Source organism: Armigeres subalbatus, chromosome 1 (genome assembly GCF_024139115.2).
Source record: "Armigeres subalbatus isolate Guangzhou_Male chromosome 1, GZ_Asu_2, whole genome shotgun sequence".
NCBI classification, from domain to species: Eukaryota; Metazoa; Arthropoda; class Insecta; order Diptera; family Culicidae; genus Armigeres; species Armigeres subalbatus.
In genome coordinates, this window is record NC_085139.1 from 110,220,394 (window position 1) to 110,242,916 (window position 22,523).

Consider the following 22,523-nt stretch of genomic DNA (forward strand, 5'->3'; position numbering starts at 1 on the left):
GACTGCCTGTCGCATCATTCAACGGCACGATGCTTGTTGCCATCCCGGCGTGACGGCTGATCCTCCAAGCCAAGGCTTGCTGTTGTCCCGGGATGTTTATTTATAGTCGATTTTGGCCCATCGACTGATCAAAACTGACACCAGTTTCGTGTAGCGCAGGCCCTTTTATAGTTGGGCTAGGTACGAATCATTTGCTTCCCTATGTGTGATATAGCTTGATCGCGCGTGTGTATTAAATTTCTATGCACAATTCACAGTGTGTCAAAAGGGACAAAATTTGACCCGAAATTAAATTGCACCAAATTAACTTTTTACGTACATAATCGTTACAAAATATCGAAAAACAGTAATTTGGAGCTTATTTATTAATGTTTTTTCCATACTAATTTGAGCCACCCTAAGGAAGAGTCTGATTTTGAGGGTGTCCATGGTGGAAAAGGTATATGGACGGACACAGCCCCTAAATCGTATGTACCAAAACATACCTGAATAATAAATTTTGATACATTATGGAACCCCACAAATTTTATTTTCACATGTGTTCACTGCATTAGTTTGGCTTTCTGATTAAAAAACCCCTTATTTAACCAGAAAACCATAGAACTTCTAGACCAATGCTGAAACATTTGATTTTCATGGAAATTCCCGATTTTTCGAATAACAAGTTGGTAGCCACCCAGAATCAAAGAGGACACTATTTCAGTTGTGTCAGAAGTTACACAAAACTACCTGTTGAGCATGCTTCGTTTTCCGACTTTTAATTCAAATTATTTCAAACAAATTATGTTCTGTGTTGAATTCTGGAATTGAATCATAAGCAAATCAGCTCTTCCAGAGGACAACTTTGTGCTCCGATGTGTACCCAATCGATTCAAATATCAGGTTACTGTAAGAAAGCATTTTGAAAAGTATCTACGAGGAAATTTTGAAATTATTCACATTCCTGGGTCTGAAGAAGTCCCAGGGTCCCTGAAGGGTCCCAGAAGGCTATTTGGTTGCCACCCAGGATCAATACGATTTTCGAAACCAGATACAAAACATTAAATAGACATAAGATAAACACGTAGCCCTCGGGATGATCTGGAACTCCTGGAAGACCACTGGGTGGCCACTCGTTGTCAATGAGTGGGGATTGCATAGATTTTGCTCTGACATTACTATAACAAACGGTTTAGAAAAAATCGCAGCTTTCTGGGACGAATTACCAAAATTGACCACTTTATCGGATGTTTCGGAACACCCGGAGAACCACTGGGTGGCCAACCGGGGTCAATGAGTACTACTTGAATTGATGTTGCTCTGACATTGCTACAACAAACGTATTAGAAAAAATCGCAGCTTTCTGGAACGAATTACTAAAATTGACCAGCTCACGGCATGTTCCGGAACTCCCAGAGGCCCACTGGGTGGCCACACAGGGCCAATGAGTGGTGCTTCCATTGAATTTGTTGTCACAATACGATTACGAAAGATAATGTAAATAACGCAGTTCTCTGGGATGAATCACATTTTAGAATGAAATTCAACAGATGTTCCGGAATCCGGACTAGCCGGATGTTCACCCGGCGATCATCGCAGCCCAGAGAACTAAATTGTCCTCACTATCAACGTACTTGTTGTCGTGAACAATTTTGTAGACGGTTCCATCATTCAAAATGGAAAAGATCCGATAATACATGATCACGAATATGTTAGTTCTAGAGTGATGCTAAACTTTTTGGGGTGTTGCAAAATTCGAAGCGGGTGATGCAACACTTATTTTTGCGCTTCCATACTTTTGGCGGGTAGTGTAATGTGCGTATGGAAGATCTTCACGGTTTTTCCAAGAGATCCCTGAAGTGAAGGCCTTCAGGTCTATACGCGTAACCAATGATCTACAGCAGAGGTTCCCAAACTGTGGGTCGCGACCCCCAGGGGGTCGTGGGCTGTTCAGTGGGGGGTCGCGAAAGACGAATCTTAATTCATAATTTTGTTACTATTTTGTCCCCCAAATCTATTCCTTATTTGGAATAAGGATCGAAGTGATGATTGGATGATTGAAGAACAACAAACCTGACGAGGTCAACGGCCTTTTTTAGTTATACGATATTTGGACAAGTAGAAAGAAGTCCTATACTACCCAAATCTAAGCCCCGAACCCAATCCAAAACCAATCCTAATCCAATTTGAATCCAATCTAAATCAAATCCAAATCTATTTAAAATCCAATCCAAATCTAATTCAAATCCAATCCTAATCAAATCGAAATCCAATTCAAATTCAATCTGAATAAATTTCAAATCCAATCCAAATCCAACCCAAATCCAATTCAAATCCCATCCAAATCCAATCCACATCCAATCCAAAAAATTGACGAAATTTTGCAAATACAATGATGGGATAAAAAGTAATTTATTATGATTTGTCCAATCTAACGCGATCTCATTTTTATCAATTTTCTCAAAATCAATGCATTTGGTACCTGGTGGGTCGCAAGCAATATGGGATTCTTCTAGGTGGGTCGCATATCCAAAAGTTTGGGAACCTCTGATCTACAGACTTGTTTTGTAAATGTAATGTACCCATTGTGGTACATATGATAGAACCTGCGTATGGCAGATCTTCACGGTTATCCAAGAAATACCGGAAGTGAAGGCCTTCAGGTCGACACGCGTAACCAATGATCTACAGGCCTGTTTTGTAAATGTAATGTACCCATAATGAAGAGAGCATGTACCATATTTGAAACCGGAGAATTGATCTTTAGTTCTGCGTTAAGATCGAAAGGCCTTACTCCAGGGATTTCTTGGGTGACCAAGAACATATGCTAAGAACACAATCTGTTCTTTGTACTACAGAGAGCATGTACCATATTTGAAACCGGAAAACTAATCCTTAGTTACGCGTGTAGATCGAAAGGCCTTACTCCAGAGATTTCTTGGATGACCAAGAACATATGTTGTGAACGCACTCTGTTCTTTGTACTACAGAGAGCATGTACCATATTTGAAACAGGAAAACTAATCCTTAGTTACGCGTGTAGATCAAAAGGCCTTCATTCATTTCATTTATTTAGTTAACATCTAAACAGATAACACTGAATCAACAATTTGACGCCACAATGCACGGTTCGAGGCCGCATCTCTCCATCCTCGGATACGCCCCACGCTCGCCAAGTCGTTCTGCACCTGGTCTGCCCATCTCGCTCGCTGCGCTCCACGCCGTCTCGTACCTGCCGGATCGGAAGCGAACACCATCTTTGCAGGGTTGCCGTCCGGCATTCTTGCAACATGTCCTGCCCATCGTACCCTTCCGGCTTTAGCTACCTTCTGGATACTGGGTTCGCCGTAGAGTTGGGCGAGCTCATGGTTCATTCTTCGCCGCCACACACCGTCTTCTTGCACACCGCCAAAGATGGTCCTAAGCACCCGTCTCTCGAATACTCCGAGTGCTTGCAAGTCCTCCTCGAGCATTGTCCATGTTTCATGTCCGTAGAGGACTACCGGTCTTATTAACGTCTTGTACATGACACATTTGGTGCGGTGGCGAATCTTTTTCGACCGCAGTTTCTTCTGGAGCCCGTAGTAGGCCCGACTTCCACAGATGATGCGCCTTCGTATTTCACGACTAACGTTGTTGTCAGCCGTTAGCAAGGATCCGAGGTAGACGAATTCCTCGACCACCTCGAAGGTATCCCCGTCTATCGTAACACTGCTTCCCAGGCGGGCCCTGTCGCGCTCGGTTCCGCCCACAAGCATGTACTTTGTCTTTGACGCATTCACCACCAGTCCAACTTTTGTTGCTTCACGTTTCAGGCGGGTGTACAGTTCTGCCACCTTTGCAAATGTTCGGCCGACAATGTCCATGTCATCCGCGAAGCAAATAAATTGACTGGATCTGTTGAAAATCGTACCCCGGCTGTTACACCCGGCTCTCCGCATGACACCTTCTAGCGCAATGTTGAACAACAGGCACGAAAGTCCATCACCTTGTCTTAGTCCCCGGCGCGATTCGAACGAACTGGAGTGTTCGCCCGAAATCTTCACACAGTTTTGCACACCATCCACCGTTGCTCTGATCAGTCTGGTAAGCTTCCCAGGGAAGCTGTTCTCGTCCATAATTTTCCATAGCTCTACGCGGTCTATACTGTCGTATGCCGCCTTGAAATCAACGAACAGATGGTGCGTTGGGACCTGGTATTCACGGCATTTTGAAGGATTTGCCGTACAGTAAAGATCTGGTCCGTTGTCGAGCGGCCGTCAACGAAGCCGGCTTGATAACTTCCCACGAACTCGTTCACTAATGGTGACAGACGACGGAAGATGATCTGGGATATCACTTTGTAGGCGGCATTAAGGATGGTGATCGCTCGAAAGTTCTCACACTCCAGTTTGTCGCCTTTCTTGTAGATGGGGCATATAACCCCTTCCTTCCACTCCTCCGGTAGCTGTTCGGTTTCCCAGATTCTGACTATCAGTTTGTGCAGGCAAGTGGCCAGCTTTTCCGGGCCCATCTTGATGAGCTCAGCTCCGATACCATCCTTACCAGCTGCTTTATTGGTCTTTAGCTGTTGAATGGCATCCTTAACTTCCCTCAAGGTGGGGGCTGGTTGGCTTCCATCGTCCGCTGAACTGACGTAGTCATCTCCTCCGCTGCCTTGACTTTCACTGCCTGTACTCTCAGCGCCATTCAGATGTTCCTCGTAGTGCTGCTTCCACCTTTCGATCACCACACGTTCGTCCGTCAAGATGCTCCCATCCTTATCCCGGCACATTTCGGCTCGCGGCACGAAGCCTTTGCGGGATGCGTTGAGCTTCTGATAGAACTTGCGTGTATCTTGAGAACGGCACAGCTGTTCCATCTCCTCGCACTCCGCTTCTTCCAGGCGGCGTTTCTTCTCCTGAAAAAGGCGGGTCTGCTGTCTCCGCTTCCGTCTATAACGTTCCACGTTCTGCCGGGTACCTTGCTGCAGCGCAACCGCCCGCGCTGCGTCCTTCTCCTCCAGAATCTGTCTGCACTCTTCGTCGAACCAATCGTTCCGTCGACTTCGACCCATATACCCGACGTTGTTCTCCACTGCGTCGTTAATGGCTGCTTTAACTGTACTCCAGCAGTCCTCAAGAGGGGCCCCATCGAGCTCACCCTCTTCCGGCAACGCTGCCTCGAGATGCTGTGCGTATGCAGTGGCGACATCAGGTTGCTTCAGTCGCTCTAGGTCGTACCGCGGCGGTCGTCGGTACCGAACATTGTTGATGACGGATAGTTTTGGGCGCAGTTTAACCATCACCAGATAGTGGTCAGAGTCGATGTTAGCGCCACGATATGTCCTGACGTCGATAATGTCGGAGAAGTGCCGTCCATCAATCAGAACGTGGTCGATTTGTGATTCTGTCTGCAGTGGTGATCTCCAGGTGTACCGATACGGGAGGCTGTGTTGGAAGTAGGTGCTACGAATGGCCATATTCTTGGAGGCGGCGAAATCAATTAGTCGTAGGCCGTTTTCGTTCGTCAGCCGGTGAGCGCTGAACTTTCCAATGGTCGGTCTAAACTCCTCCTCTTGGCCAACCTGAGCGTTCAAATCTCCTATGATGATTTTGACGTCGTGTCTTGGGCAGCTGTCGTACTCACGTTCCAGCTGCGCGTAGAATGCGTCCTTATCATCATCAGTGCTTCCGGAGTGTGGGCTATGGACGTTGATTATGCTGAAGTTGAAGAACCGGCCTTTGATCCTCAACCTGTACATTCTCTCATTGATCGGCCACGTGCCTGTATATATCGTCCATCATTATGAAAGCCAGATCGTGTGTATTGCCACAGATCTGGTAGATGGTATGAATCCCTCTAAACGTTCGCACCATTGATCCCTTCCAACAAACCTCCTGAAGCGCTACGATGCCGAATCCACGGTCCTTGAGCACATCGGCGAGTATGCGTGTGCTCCTGATGAAGTTGAGAGATTTGCAGTTCCACGAACCGAGTTTCCAATCGCTAGTCCCTTTTCGTCGCAGTGGTCTTCGCCGATGGTTCCGGTCCGTACTCTCTTGTTGATTGTTCGTTGCTTATGATTTTTAAAGGCTGGCTTGCAGGGCCTGACACCAAACCCCCTAAATTTCCGGAGGACCATTCCTCCTTATTTCCGGTGGACCATGGTGCACAGTTTCACTTAGAGTCCCTCGCTGGCACTCGGACGATGATCAGCCGCCCCTAACATGGAGAACAGACGCTGTTGTGAGCCGATCCTGACATGGAGAACAGACGCTCAATAAGATTTGCACCACCGGAGAGGAGCAAACCCCCCCTTCCCTGTCAGCATACGACCATAGTTCCCACCGGGGTTGGTTACCCGATCTTCCCTAAGGTTGCTCGTATCCCGGCCAGCACCGCGGGGAGGTAGGGATAGGAGTTGCTGGGTAAGAGGCTAAGGACCGCGAGATGGGGTCTATTTTATTCCTTCAGGTACGCGAAGTACCAATGGTACGCTTTACCCAGCATTTGCCGTGCCAAGGCCAAAAGGCCTTACTCCAGGGATTTCTTGGATGACCAAGAACATATGCTGTGAACACATTCTGTTCTTTGTACTACAGAGAGCATATTCCATATTAGAAATCGGAAAATTGATCATCTACGTATCCTTTCTCTGTAACACAAGGAGCATATACCATACTTAAAACAGGACTGCAAATCTTTGTTCCTGAGCTCAAGCCATTTCTTGGATAACTGGATGACTTATATGTGACTTCATTCAGAATAACTATCATTTCGGTCAATTTTGAAAGTCAAATTTGAAAGTTTATTTCGGTTCCAGTTACCAAAAATTTCCTAGTGCAATCCCATTTCGACCGCATAAAAATGGCTTTGATTGTGCTGCCATTCAGTTAAATGCCTCAGTCTGTCAAACAACTAACACACATGCTTAACATGTACGTGGATAGTGCTGCCAACAAATTTCTATTATGAAATTATTTCTCCTGTTTCAAACTTTTGGAATAGTAGAAAATTTTAGTATGAATGACGAGTGTGTATGAAAAATATTTATTTGGAATACTTTACTTTTATTACGCTAGCGGAAAATTATTGAAAAACCTACTTTTATTGACTGCATGATGTATTATCAGATGTGTAACATAAGATTATTTCTGTTCAAACCGCCAGTTTGGCAACGCGTTTTTCGACTATAAACAAGGCGACGAAGAAAATAAATTTCAAACGCTCTAAAGTTTGAAAAAACAGATCATTTGAACGCCTTCCGGTAGTTATTTTTCAATAATTTTTCACTTGAGCAATAAACATTGCTTTTATTTAGTGCGCAGAGTGAAACTTATGTGAAAAAGTGCGGTGATAATCAGTGAATTACGTTGATTTTGGTGTCGGTGTTGCGCGTCTTCTACAGCAGTGAACGAACTGGATTTTCCTTCGTCCCACGGATAACGTATAAAATTGTGCAAAAAGTCACAGTCGCAAAGTTAAATTTAACTGTATTTCAAGTAAGTAACACCGGAATGTAATTTAAATGAATGCAAATCGTAGTGTACACTTTTTTCTATCTCGCCAGATGATTAGTTCATTATTTCAGTTTACGATTCGCGAGTATTTAGTGATTTATAATTTGATATGACGGATACTAGCGCCATGGACGAATTAGCGCATAACCCTACCATGCGTCTCCATATGCGAATGTGCAGCTGAACAGTTTGGAAAATCCCTGCCTATCGTGTCTCCTGGGAGGCCCATTTTTGCCTGAACAATATTGATAGAACATTCAGATATCGTAATAACTTAGTATTCAACTTATATGCAACGGAAGTGCAAGTAACTTCAACGCCGTTAAAGCGACAGACTTTTTCCTACTTTGTGACCTTATAATTTAAGAATTTTCCTAATCAAACAATAAATGCCAGAAACCAGTTGACTAAAGTGATCGTAAATTGCAAATCCAACACATGAGCATCGCGAATACACTTTTTTTGTGATTCTGTCGTAGTGCTATTCATTGATGATTCATTGGAATTTCCCCTGTGTCTTATAGATGACACACTGGTGGTATAAGTACCATGGAACAAGAATATTGAAATGTCTTTGTCTTTATCAAAGATAGTCTTGGAATAATTTTCTTGTCCTCTTATTCCATTTTAGAAGTACCACAGGTGTGTCCTTAGTACTACGTTGGCTTTCAACCATCACACCTACACGGTTAGCAAAAAGTACCTAATTTTAGGTACTTTTTTTCTCTTGCATCTCCCTCCCTCTTCCCTTTGTTGTCATAAAATGAAGAGCAAAACCACTCAACAAGGGCATTAAAGTGTGGGAACCCAACGTTGAGTAATCTCATGTTTACAAAAGTTGAGTGAAATTTACCTAACTTTTGGTTAGTTTCTATTTAAAATTAAGTAAATTTTACTTAATATTAAGTGAATTTTACTTAATTTCAAGAAAAAATTACTTAATTTTGGGTTCCCACACTGAACCCCCGATTTGAGTGAAAAGTACCTAATATTAGGTACTTTTTTCTAACCGTGTAGGTATAAGTTTTCAAATTGGAACAGGCGGTTAGCACACGGGTGAACTAAGTGGTGCTTGAGACAAGCCTTAGTTCGAATCCAAGCCAAGACTTAAATAAGTATATGTTTTGTTAAAAGCATAACATATTGTGGAACAGGATGCAATCAAAAATAAATTTACTGCTTGACGAATCAGATTATAACTATTATTAACACTCTACCCATCAGTACACTGCGGTTCAATCTTATACTGTATCTTATATTGTATATGCCAATATAGCTTATGTGCTATATTGTATATGCCAATATATGCTTATATAAGGTACCCCGGGGCAAGTGAAAATACGGGGTAAGTGGGTACTATGGCTGCCGATTAATCGGTGAACGTTTTTAATGATAACAATGTTCTAGAAAGATGAAGCAGAACTATCAACGAATTCGCCTGACACAAAAATATTTGGAATCAAAACCATTTGCGGCTCCATACTGATGGTATTGTTTAATCATGACTTTAAACTACCGGCAAAAGCTATTACTTTTATTTTAATCCAATGGATTTCCAACAAAATAGTCGTTTCTAAATTCATCATTGATGTGGAGAGTGAATATTTTGAGCAATTAAATAATTGTGTGACATCAAAAACGATTTAAAAGTTTTGATTAAAGCAAACATCTGCAATTTTCACTTGCCCTTGAGTTTTAACATACATGGGGCAAGTGGGACATATTTGAACAACATTTTCGATAAAGCCATTTTACCTTTTTAAATTGATGTCTAGTGAAAATAACTTCGAAACTCATAAATCATATGGATCAAAATCAAATGCAGTTGATATCATTGGTTAACCAACCGAAATTTCGTTGTTAAGAAGTAGTGTACAGTTGATTAACCAAATCTGTATTTTACTTCCTGAAAATGATCTCCCTCATGGAAAAAAACAATGGTTATAACTATGCGAAATTTTCCGTTGACAGTGCAAACAATCCATTTATTCTACAATAGATCAACAGGTTTTGTCTTGTGTTTTGCTATTTTTAAACTTCGCATCAGATTAACAGATTTTCAGATAAATAAAATGCTTAAGACATAAATTGGCCATTTCGTTCTATTACAAATTCACATCACTGCGCATCGCCTGAATAAAAAACGTTCCTTTTGAAGTACTAATTTATGTAATAATTTGTGTTCTAAACAGAGAAACATTCATTCGAAAAGTGATCAAAGATTTGCTTATCCTTTCCATCCAACACATGTGGTAAAAAAGTAAGCTAATGGAAAGCAAGGAAACAGACAATTAAATAGTGAACCGGCTGTTGTCTTGTTTTTATATTTGCTAACATTGTAATCCCTTTCTTTTTGCAAAAAAAAAACAAAAGTCTGACAAACAATAAACCTCCATCCATGATCTGAAATACTACGACTCAGAAATTATATGAACATTTTATCTACTTATTTTATCTTATTTGAAGAATAAGTTACGTTCGACAGTATAAAGCAGAATAGGTCCCACTTGCCCCGTTTGAAGGGGTAAGTGGGTCCCACAGGTAAATTTATTTATGTCACAAACAATATTTTTTGTAACTGAATAAATGGCTTACAACACGTCTACACTTCAACAACGGAAGCATATAATGATGTATCCGTGGTTAATGTCCTGAAATAGCCTGTTTTCTAAGTTTGCGTTAACAATTTTGCTGAACTAGCGATTTTTTAGGTCCCACTTGCCCCGGGGTACCTTAGACGAATTTCGCGTCAACTCGACCAGCGGTTGGCAGCACCATCTCAGAATCGAATGAAACTTGGTGGGCATAAAGATATGGTATTTTTAAGCCACTCTGCATACTTAGTTTTTCAAAAATTGTCAAGAGTAACATTTGATGAGGGCCTAATTTTTTCATGGATTTTTTATAAATCGATGTAACTCTAAAATGACAAGACCTACAAAAAAGTGTTGTATGGCGGACTGTCGTGAAATTCCCAGAAGTTTTTTGAAAAAATATACAAAATATAAAATACCGATTTCTACACTGAAAAAAAAAAGTTTTAAAAATTAAAATCGATATTACAAAAAAACCTCAGCTATTGTAAATTTGTGTGAACTATGAAGTCTGAAACATAAAAGAGCGTTTCGTTCACCGAGAAAATAAATTAATGAATGTAAAGATTAAAATTGGTTTAGCAAAAAAATTGGAGGTCGATTTTTTTTATCAGATAAACATTTTGATTCCAAACGATGAAGCTTGATAGGTAACTTTATTAGGGGGATTTCCGGTAAACGCATATTTAAAAAATATTAAATTTTCCGCATTTTTTTCAATTTTTTCTTCAATTTTATTTGTTACTACATTTAATTCTTTTTTCTACTTGAATACTCATTAATTTGTAAACTTAGTTGAACAATTCAAAGACTTTTGGGTCTTCATCTGAGTTGGAATATTTTTAGCCAGGATTTTATTACGAGCGATTGGTATAAAAGAATGAAGCTTTTGTGTGCCAATTATAGTTTTTGCTTTTTTGAAAAGTTCATCAAACTTTTGTTGAGTACCGTCGTCGGGGGTGACAATGGGTCAAATGGGGGTTTCAACTACTTAGAATGCTTGTAGAATGGATGTATCTGAGGACAAGAAGACGAAAATATAAGAGACCTTTTTGAACGATTTTGCTCTACGCCCTCCATGCTCGCGGTGAGAGCGATGACCCATTCTCACCCCCAGACCCATTGCCACCCCCGATGGCGGTATTGTTCATTCGTAATATAACAGAAATGTAAAATAATGATATTTTTGTTTGCTTGAAAACGTGCACATTCGCCCATTCGTACAACTCCCGAGGAGTCTTGATAGTATTTCCATAATATTTGACAAGAGATGCTCGTTTTGCCATTCGTTTGAGAGTGCCACCAATAACTTCGCAAGGGCCTTTTCCGTGCGATGTTGTGAAAAAGTGCCATTCTGCTTCTAAGCCATGTTTTGAATTTAAATTATACAGCTTGCAAAGTTCCTTTTATTTTTATAATGTGCTACAGCTCACCCAGACACAAAAGTAATTTTTGTAGAATCGATCGACTGTTTCCAAAAAGTCAATTAATTTTGAAATGAATAAGTGAACAGGTTTTCTTATTAACCGTTTCTTTTAAAGTAAACTTTGAATGGATGTATTGTTGCCTGGAAATTATTCCAACCTTGAGCAGCATTTTGGATAATGAATGAATAATTTTCAGAGAAATCTAACAGTGCAAGTGTAATGCTGTCAAATAAAAAGTGAAATAAAAAGTCAAATAAAAAGTCAAATAAAACATAAACCATTTTGAAATGTTGGTCCACAATTATGTTAGATTATGCTAAATTGCTTCCCAAACAAATTTTTATACGTCCAAAATTTGTCGTTGGTTGATGATAGGCTGCTGAACCTATAATTGGCAGCCCCCTGAAACGGCTGTCATCTGCATACAATGTGATTGAAGCCGAAAACTTGGCGCTAAACTTGGTGATAACTGTCAAGATTTTTTTTATTGGCCACGCAAAATTTGAACAACTTTTCATAACAATGCCCAAAGTCTTTCGTTTTTTCACAGCAACAAGCCATAAATATGCTTTTTGATTTGAACTGATGAAAATGTCAACATTCCATCAAAGTTTTGGGATATTTGGATTTGAAGTTATTGCCTCAATATGGGGACACTTGATCCCCCGTTAGTCACCCATACAAACATTTTGCGAAAAAATCGAAAAAATATAAATCTGTTCTTAGGTTTCTAATTTTTTGTAGATTTGACGGATTTGATGGAGGGTTGGCAGGAAACATGATTTATTGCATAGATCTCATAGAAAGGGGAATTCTGCTATCAAATTCAATAACAAAAATCGTTCATGTATACGCACAGCAATTCGATAATTCTGCGTATTTTGAAGGGAAAATATTTAAAAAATCTGAGGGCACCTTTCTAATTTTATCAAAGCAAGTTCTTGGAGAGGGATCAATTTGGTCCAGAGTAAAGCAAAATTTTATCCAGAATGCGATATCCACCTCCAGTTGGATCAGATCAAATGTAAAGGAAAAAGGTTCCAATAGTGTTCCATAAAACACCTGTCAATGACACGTACAGTGGCTAAGTAGATTAATTTATCTTAGTTCCGATGCCCTCATTATAGTGAGCTCAAGTTTGTAACCAAAGAGTTTATGTGTCAAGATCAAATAGATGAATTGATTTCGTCAACTGAAAAGTAGGTGTGCTGTCTCATATATCATAGTGGCAGTTCAATAATTATCGAATAACCCAGCTTGCAGAGCAAGATTACTTTTGATAGATTTATGTTTTAATGGTTTTGGGGGGTGCATCAGCCTTTTTTAACACTGGGTATTAGACTGGCCCAGGAAACAAAAAGTTGTCGAATTCCACGGGGCAAGCATTTTTGAATTCAAAGCTAAGTAAAAGTTCATTTAACCATAGTACAATGTTCTGTAACATATCAACTGCCCTTTTTACAATTCTGAGCTCAATCGAGCGATCAGAACCAATTTTCAGATCGAATGAGTGGCGAAGGTGTATTTTCCTATATATTTTGGCTGAAATTCCCATACAAACTTCAAATCAATTGCGCCAGCTCATACAACAACCGATTAAGCTTAAATTTTGAGAGATTGATTTTCTCACCAAAAGACACAATCCTGGGAGGTGCCCCGTTGAATTCGATAAAAAAAAATTTTCCCCGTACTAAGCTGGGCCAGTCTACTGGGTATTTATTAAATCTTCGAACTGGCACTTTCACGTTTAATTCGGTAAATGAGACGGACCTTAATGTGTGTTTTCATTCGGAGTCTGATAAACTTATTTCACAGAGAACAAACGTGGATGCTCGAACAAAATTTCGTTGAAATCGTGTGTAAAGATTTAAATCGCGCCTCAGCTCCGCGAACGCAGGCTGCCCGACATATAAGCTCAATCTCACTAGCGTCGGCTAGGCGGGCAGCGTAGTTCGCCTCCGCGCGGTGCTCGCTGGAAACGATAGCGTATCAACGGCAGTTGAAGGGCTAGGCGGCTAAATGGACTACAAACGAGGGAGCGCGGTAGCGCATTGAGACTTAGGCTGCCATTTAAGTCTCAATTACGGTTATGGCAGGCGTGTTAAAGGTTGTGTGTTTTGTATATTGTTATATTGTGTATTGCGAGGGCTGACAGCCGAGTCATTCTACTCCCTTAGTAGAGCCGGGTGAAACCGACTCGAAACGGCAGGGTGGGCTAATGGCAAGGCTGCCTTTCGTCCCATAAAACCGTGGCGGGCCTTGCGGCACGCTGTCCAGTCTGCTGTCTGGTTGGTGACCAGACGGAAGTAGGCTCAGATGAACTCCTGACTAACGCCGATCTGGCTCTGAACACGAAAGTGTCAACCCACGCATGGCCTCCCTGCTTGCTTGCAAGCATAGACAACCATGAGATCATAGAGGCGACTACTTCAGTAGGATTCGATGGCAGCTGCAAGGGGGACCCATGAGCTATGTCTACTCCAGCTTCAAGAGGTAGGGGCGCCGTAGGCGCAACGGGAGACCCCTTCGCAAGTAGGGGTCTAGCGAGGTCTCCTCTCACTAGGGAGGAGAACGGTGTTGAGGCAGTAGCTGGTCTGCACGGGACCAGCACTACCCCAGCGGGAGGGGTTGACAGCCAGAGCGATGCTCAGGTAGTCAACACACCAGGCGAGCCTCTAACCGGTATCCGGTTAGTCGCCAAGCAGCTCGATGAGATCATCGAGTTCACGAGCGGTCGAAATAATATCAGCAAGGATCTGAAACAGAAACTTCTGGTACTTCGACAGTCGGTTCAAGCGGTAAAACGCGAACACGGCACGCTCACTAGGAGGGAGGTTGGAAGCGAGAAGGGGGCAGGACCCTTCTCCTTCCTTGGAGGGAAGGCTCCGACGCAAGAGGTGATTGGTACCACCCCGAGTGTCGGCGAGGGAGGGACTGCGGCGCGCTCCAAACGCGCCCGGCAGCAGTCAGAGGGTCGGTCCGGTAACGTTAAGCGGCGCCTTACTGTTACGGACAGCGGTACGGTCGAGTCCGATAGGGCGCCCGATCGTCGAGAGAGGGCACCCAATCAGGCGAAACCACGAGGGAAGGGCAACCCAGGCTACTAAACCCAAGGGTGATGGTAGCCAACCTGCGACGACTGCTCAGCGGACCGAAAATCCCTGGCAGCTCGTTAGCAGATCTAAGAGGAGGGGAGAGGGTCCTCACCCCGCAAGGAAACTTAGGGACAGAGGCGAAGCCTTGTTGGTCAAGACCGACAAAGAGAGGTACGCCGACGTTCTTAAGACCATGCGAGGTGCCGAAAAACTTTCGACACTGGGTGAGGACGTGCGAAGCGTCAGACGCACCAAGGCAGGCGAACTGATCTTGGTGCTGAAGCGTGGAGCAAAGGCAGGCGAGCGGTACCGCCTATAAGAGGTTGGCCCAGGAGGTCCTGGGTGAGGGAGTGGAAGTGAGGTCTCTGGGCACCGAGGTGACCCTCCGGTGTAAACAGCTGGATGAAGTCACCGAGGCAGAGGACCTCATTTCGTCTTTAAAGGTACAGTGCGATATAGAAGTCGAGCGGTCTTCTATTCGTCTTAGAGGTGGACCTTTTGGCACGCAGGTAGCTTGGTTCAAGTTACCGGTAGCGGACGGCGGTCGGGAAACTGAAGGTTGGATGGTCAATATGCCCAGTAAGCATATTCCAGCCACCTTTAGTCGAAAAGTGTTTTAGGTGCTTCGAATCTGGTCACAAGTCATGGGAGTGCAAGGGGCCGGATCGAAGTAACCTGTGTCGTCGTTGTGGAGAGGAGGGACATTTTGCGCAGGCCTGCGATAAAGCACCAAGGTGCCTTATCTGCGCTAGTAGGAAGCAAGCCCGTAACCATGTTATGGGTGGACCTACTTGTCCCTTCGGTGGTGGCAATAAGAAATCGCCGTGCGGGTAGCACAGCTGAATCTTAACCATTGTGCTACTGCCCAGCAGCTGCTGTGGCAGTCGGTCTCTGAGTCAGAGACCGACGTCGCTATTCTTGCAGATCCGTACCGTGTCCCTGTCAATAATGGAAACTGGGTCGCGGACGACTCCAAGATGGCGGCGATCTGCACAACGGGCCGGTTTCCGGTCCAAGAGGTCGTACACACACCTGTCGAAGGTGTCGCCATAGCTAAGATCAACGGGGTGTTCTATTGTAGCTGCTATGCCCCACCACGGTGGCCAATAGAGCAATTCACCCGGATGGTCGATAGGCTATCGTCCGACCTTGTAGGTCGGAAGCCGGTTGTCATAGCGGGGACTTCAATGCTTGGGCGGTGGAGTGGGAAGCCGCTGCACCAATCAGAGAGGTCAAGCTTTGCTAGAGGCTCTAGCAAAGTTGGAGGTCGTGTTAGTCAATGACGGCTCAACCAGCACGTTCCGTAGGAACGGGGTGGAAATCGTTCATTGACGTTACGTTCTGTAGCCCCAGCCTAGCCGGGGACTGAACTGGAGGGTCGACGAAGGCTACACCCACAGCGACCACCTAGCCATCCGCTACGTGATCAGCTGTGGTGTGCAGCAGTCGAGGTTGAGAAATCCCCGTCAGGTCCGTGGGTGGAAGGCCCAAAGCTTCGACAGCGAAGTATTCACCGCGGCGCTGGGACTGGAACACCGACAGTCTTACAGGGGACGCACTGACAGCTGTCCTGTCACGTGCATGCGATGCCAGTATGCAGAGGAGGGCACCACCGAGGAACGGTAGACCTCCAGCATACTGGTGGAGTGCAGCAATCGCAGACCTTCGGTCAACCTGCCTTAGGGCTAGGCGAAGGATGCAGAGAGCTCGCTCTGAGCAGTTGAGGGATGAACGCCGCTTGACGTTCAAAGCTGCGAAGTTGGCCCTTAACAAGGCCATCAGTAGCAGTAAGAGGAAGTGTTTTGACAACCTATGCCTGAACGCCAATGCTAATCCCTGGGGCGATGCCTACAGGATAGTAATGGCGAAGACCAGAGGGGCTGGCGCCTCCCGAACGGTCGCCGGAAAGGTTGAATCGCATTATCGAGGTTCTCTTCCCGTCCCATGCCACAAGCCCTTGGCCACAACCAGCACCGCAGAACGCGAGTGCTGAAGTGGCTGAAGTGGCAGCGGTGACGAACGAAGAGTTGCTTGCGGTGGCCCGAACCCTTGACACGAACAAAGCTCCGGGGCCCGACGGAGTTCCAAACCTCGCTCTGAAGGCAGCGATCATGGCTAACCCGGACATGTTCAGAGATGCCTGGACGAGCGCAGTTTCCCCGATAGGTGGAAGAGACAGAAGCTGGTGCTGTTGCCGAAGCCCGGGAAACCACCAGGTGACCCATCGGCGTACAGACCAATCTGCCTACTGGACACCACAGGGAAGTTGCTTGAGAGGATTATCCTCAACAGGCTTACCCCGTACACCGAAGGTACGAACGGCCTGTCAAGCAATCAGTTTGGGTTTCGTAAGGGTAGGTCCACGGTGGATGCTATCAACTCGGTTGTGAAAACTGCGGAAGTAGCGATACAACGCAAGCGGAGGGGAACTCGATTCTGTGCGATAGTGACGCTCGACGTCAAGAACGCATTCAACAGCGCAAGCTGGGATGCCATCGCGCTCTCGTTACTCCGGTTGGGCATTCCGGTGGGCCTGTACAACATTTTGGAAAGCTATTTCCAGAATCGCGTACTCTTATACGAGACCGATGAAGGGGAGGGTAGTGCTTCTATCACCGCAGGAGTCCCTCAGGGATCTATCCTGGGCCCGGTGCTATGGAACGCTATGTACGATAGTGTTTTAAGACTGAAGTTCCCCCCAGGTGTTAAGATCGTTGGCTTCGCCGACGACATAACGCTGGAGGTTTACGGAGAGTCGATTGAGGAAGTGGAACTTACGGCGGCCCACGCGATCGCTGTAGTGGAGGAATGGATGAGCTCAAGGCAGCTGGGGCTAGCTTATCACAAAACAGAGTTGGTTGTTGTTAACAACCGTAAGTCGGTACAGGAGGCAGTGGCTCGCGTGGGTGACTGTCAGATCCAAGCGGGAGGTGAAGCTCCTCGGGGTGCTGATCGACGATAGACTGAACTTCGGCAGTCACGTAGATTACGCCTGCAGGAGAGCTTCGACAGCTATTGCGGCATTATCCAGGATGATGTCCAATAGCTCGGGAGTGCGCTCCAGCAGACGCAGGTTATTAGCTGGGGTTGCAGTATCTATCCTCAGATACGGCGGTCCAGCTTGGGCCTCGGCGCTTAGCGTCGAACGTAACCTGCAGAAGCTGGAGAGTGTACACAGGCTAGCGTGTCTCAGAGTGATAAGTGCCTACCGCACGGTATCACGGGATGCCGCTTGTGTGATTGCGTGTATGTTACCCATCGGACTAGTCATACGGGAAGACGAGGAGAGTTTCGACATGCGCGGAACCAGAGGAGCCCGTAAAGCCATTAGAGTCACTTCGACTATCAAGTGGCAACAGGACTGGGATAACTCTTCTAAGGGTAGGTGGACCCATCGGCTGATACCTAGCGTATCAAGATGGGTTAATAGGAGGCATGGGGAAGTTCACTTCCATCTGACACAGTTCCTGTCAGGCCATGGCTGCTTTAGGTGGTACCTACATAGGTTTGGGCATACGGACTCTCCCGTCTGCCCGGACTGCCCAGGGGTCGACGAAACTGCCGAGCACGTACTATTCGTATGTCCTCGTTTCGTCGATGTTAGAAGCGGAATGCTAGAGGTGTGCGGGAGGGACACTACTCCGGATAATCTTATCCAGAGGATGTGTCAAGAGGTTGATAAGTGGAACGCGGTCTCGGCCGCTACCACTCAGATTGCCAGCATCTTGCAGCGCAATTGGCGCGCCGAGCAGCAGTCGGATAGCGCCGACTAGTGGGTAGCTAGTCTCGAGGGTGAGGTACCAGCGGGTAGTTGGTTAAGTAGTAGCGGAACTAGTGGGTAGCTAGTTATGAGGTAGAGGAACTAGTGGGTAGCTAGTTGTGATTTGAAGCTAGTGGGTAGCTAGTATGTGGGCGTGCGTAGTAGCACGGACCCCTCCCAGAAGTAATGCCTAAAAAGCTGTTCCGGGGAGACTCAGGGTCTGTGAACAGGGTGGTTTTAGCGGGTCGGCAATAGCTAAACCCCGTTCGCCGGTAGCCCACCGGTGTCTGGATGCAGATTCCCACCCTACTGGAAAAAAAAAAAAAAAAAAAAAACTAGCGTCGGCTAGCACCCCTGTAAAAATCCCATAATGCTCGGTGAAACAATTTATAAATTCGACGGATCCAAGATTGGTCTATGCTACCGACGAGAACCGATTTAGTGTGGGGGAAAGTCGGGAAGATTTTTTATGCGGTTCTTTTTCTTCATGCAACCTTTATTCGTCAATAATGATAAATTCATGAGGATTATGAAGATCGCTGCGATGTCAAGCGACACAAGACAATCGTCAAATAGATTGCACCTTACCAGAACATGTTTAGTTGTGGCGGCTATCGAAATTAATTTATTTGTTTTTTTCGGTGATAATTTCGACTGATTTCGATGATAATTATATTGTGGCGGCTATTACCGCACGTTAAATGCTGGATAAATGACGAAAACAGAGCAATATAACTTAAGTTATTGAAATTTAAATTTTCACGATCGAAATCTTTTTGCGATCATTAAATACCCGCGTGAAATGTAATCGGTGCAATATGAACGGAACTTTAAACTTCAAGAACAGCACTAGCGCCACACCAACAAACGGTGGCTTCAAGAACAAGTGCTTGTTTCACGGGATTGATAATTGGCGCAGTAGGCATAAAACACGCTGCTAAATTTTCACTCAATATGGACATAAAAAAAGTTTTTGTTAGAAAAACTATTTTTCCTTAAATATGTCACAGGAACATTATTCCCAGAAAAGTTAGATAATTAAAATACCTATCTGCAGAAAAAATTTCATCGATTCTGAGATGAAGTTTTTTTGTAATATCGATTTTAATTTTTAAAACTATTTTTTTTTTCAGTGTAGAAATCGGTATTTTCTTTTTGGGATATTTTTCCAAAAAACTTCTGGGAATTTGACGACAGTCCGCCATACAACACTTTTTTGTAGGTCTTGTCATTTTAGAGTTACATCGATTTATAAAAAATCCATGAAAAAAAATTAGGCCCTCATCAAATGTTACTCTTGACAATGAAAAACTAAGTATGCTTAGAAATACCATATCTTTATGCCCACCAAGTTTCATTCGATTCTGAGATGGTGCTGCCAGCCCCATAGAAGGGTTGGCGCGAAATTCGTCTATAGTGTCTGCATGTGAATAATGTAGAAATGCATTAAAATCTCCCATTCTCTGGTTGAATGTAAAAATGTAAGACAGACATAAATGAATAATGTAGGTATATCTGCAAATCAGCTTTTAGAATGAATACACAGGAGTCCAACTCGGACTTAAAAATCATGTACCTCATTGACTGTGTGTAAGCTTCAGTTTATGCATCCATTTTTTTTCACATGCAAAAATTTGAAATTACTTACCAAAAACGTCATGTTACCGCTCCACAATTGATGTGGTGATCTCTGGTCGCGAAGATCTGAGTAGAGCTCAGGACACTTTTCGATTTCTGCCACAACTTCATTTAGCTGCTCGCTGGGTTTTCTATTTTGAGCGGAATCAACCGCTGAACAACAAATCAGAACCTCATTCTTCATGAAGCCGCACTTTTCCACATTGCCGGTGGACCCCTCAGTCAGGTCATCGATAACTCCGGGGCATTCCGGAACCGTTAAGCACACCCCCGATGTTCCATCCTGTAGATTGCATTCATCTCCATAGTAGACATCTAAGTTGTTAAATTGAACTAAATGTACGAAGAAAATAAATGTTTTCATAATCTCACTGACGAATCGTCATCTGTACATCCAGCACTTTTCTGATTACCATTTTCTCCAAAGACAACACTGTCGATCCATTTGATATACGGTGAAACCGTGGTAAATTTGGACGGTGTATTAATGCCACAATCATTTCCTTCGCTGTTGATTGCAAAAACATAATCATAGAAGAATCTTGGAATGGCTGTTATTTCTCGAGACATCGCTGAACCCAGGTTAGACTGTAATCAACCAGTTTTGGCAATATGAAAATTAGTTAAAAGTTGATTAGTATTGATTACTTACCGTACAAGTACCGGGAACTAACGTAGCTTCCTCACCCACACAAATTTGATTGTTTAGCAAGTCAATGGGGCAGTCATCCAATATCTTCGATATCAGGTACAGCTCGGTTTCAGTTCTGTCCTTGAGTAGCAATTCAACCCGTTCCTCGAGAAATTCGACAGTCCTTTGGGGACCATGACCGTCGGTTTGAAACTCTTTAATTCCGATGGAATCATGCGTCCATAAACAGGCTGGTTTGAAGTATTCGTCGAAACTGCTTGAAGGTACATATATTTTTGATCAACTTATGAATCGTGTATACACCAAACTCACCTTAATTCTACTGGGTCCAGATGCAACAGGGCCAAATCGTTCTCAAGTAGAGCTTCGCTGTACCCAGGATGCAAGAATACCCGATCAACAGTCACCTCTTCTCGGTATCGGCTTCTTTCTTGCACCAAATAATCAGGATCTGAAGACAGTTCATATTTCTTTCTCTCGCGCATTTGTACTATAAGTGATTCACTGGAAAGCGAAATAATATATTTTGCATAACCCATTTTATTCCAAGGATTCATTCAGCAACGGTCTTACTCTTTGAATTTGTTAATGCAGCTGGCCGAAGTCAGCACATACTGACGATGAATCAAAGTCCCGTAACAGCTATAAGTCACGACGGTATCCTTCACAGGATCCTCAACGTAATGTCCAATTCTTGTTTTGTAACCGAAGCTGCCCGATGATGCTATGTAGGCCTTCTGCAGCTGAACCGATTGGAATCTTCCGTCCCGGTGAGCAACAACGCTATCGTCATATTCTCGAAGTTTGTAGTATTTCAGGGCGCATTCTGTCATTGGAAGAAGGATGACGAGAAAGCCATGTAAACTTAGGGTGACCATATCAAATTTTTCCAAAGGAGGACAATTCACCCGAGTCTTAGCAAAAAAGGAGGACATTTGGTTGAAAAGGAGGACAAAAAAAATCGACGGATTTTCAGTTTTCGAAATGATTAAGAATATTATATAAGTCGAGGCAGAAACGACACTTCTTCTACTTTATTAACATTTCATCTCCAGATTAAACATTTCCGACTCTTTCCATAGTCTATTTTAAGCACTTTCCAGTTGAACTGCAAGCACTATTATTATAATAAGAAGATTATAGCTTCAACTAATTTTAAAATCAACAGTGAACAAATATTGACTATTATTATGCTAGCATTTTCAAACATATTCCACAAATTTTTCACAAGAATCATTGCATACAAATCTGAACATTTAGCAATAGCTAGATCACTTACTTCATTAGGTTCTATTAGGACCGAACAAAAGATGCTTAGTAGACCAGAGGAGATTTTTTTAATGCCATTGAGAATCACAATTTAAGGCATGTGAATAAAAACTATACCGTTACCCGAGTAGGAGCGACGACCTTGAAAACAGAAATTGGTATGAACTAGCCTTGCATAAGAGATAAAATACCAAAAAATAACACCAAAATTTTATATGCAAAATACTTAAGCCATAGCATAGTTAGGTATTTCAATACCAAACGAATAATAATTTGTGATGCGTTTGGTACTGTAATAACAGAGTATGTTATGCCTGAAGTATTACGCATATTAATTTTTGATATTTTACCTCTTAAATATGCAAGGCTAGCTCATAACAGATTATGGTATCAATAACAGAATGAGGGATTATTGAGGTAATATCTCCTGCTCGGTTAACTATATGATTAGTCCACAAAGTGTTCAACTGAAGAAATTCAAAACTGTTTAGATTTAAACTAAAGAAACTGCGGCTGCTCGTCGCCTCATATATTCAATAAACGAACCGTGCGATATATGCGTTCGATGGGTGTTTACTTGTATAACATTTTGTGAGGCATTTGCATT

General features: G+C 43.5%; 1 protein-coding gene across 1 annotated transcript in view; it reads right to left on the minus strand.

Annotated features, from left to right (window-relative positions):
- Positions 1–22,523, minus strand: part of LOC134204782 (uncharacterized) — a 47,476-nt gene that overhangs the window by 19,464 nt on the left and 5,489 nt on the right. Inside the window, exons 6-10 of the mRNA XM_062679585.1 lie at positions 21,221–21,473; positions 20,960–21,151; positions 20,648–20,900; positions 20,409–20,583; positions 20,006–20,328 (exon numbers count right to left, since the gene is read on the minus strand). Of these exons, the coding sequence (XP_062535569.1) occupies positions 20,006–20,328; positions 20,409–20,583; positions 20,648–20,900; positions 20,960–21,151; positions 21,221–21,473 (1,196 nt within the window). The remainder of the gene's footprint in view (positions 1–20,005; positions 20,329–20,408; positions 20,584–20,647; positions 20,901–20,959; positions 21,152–21,220; positions 21,474–22,523) is intronic.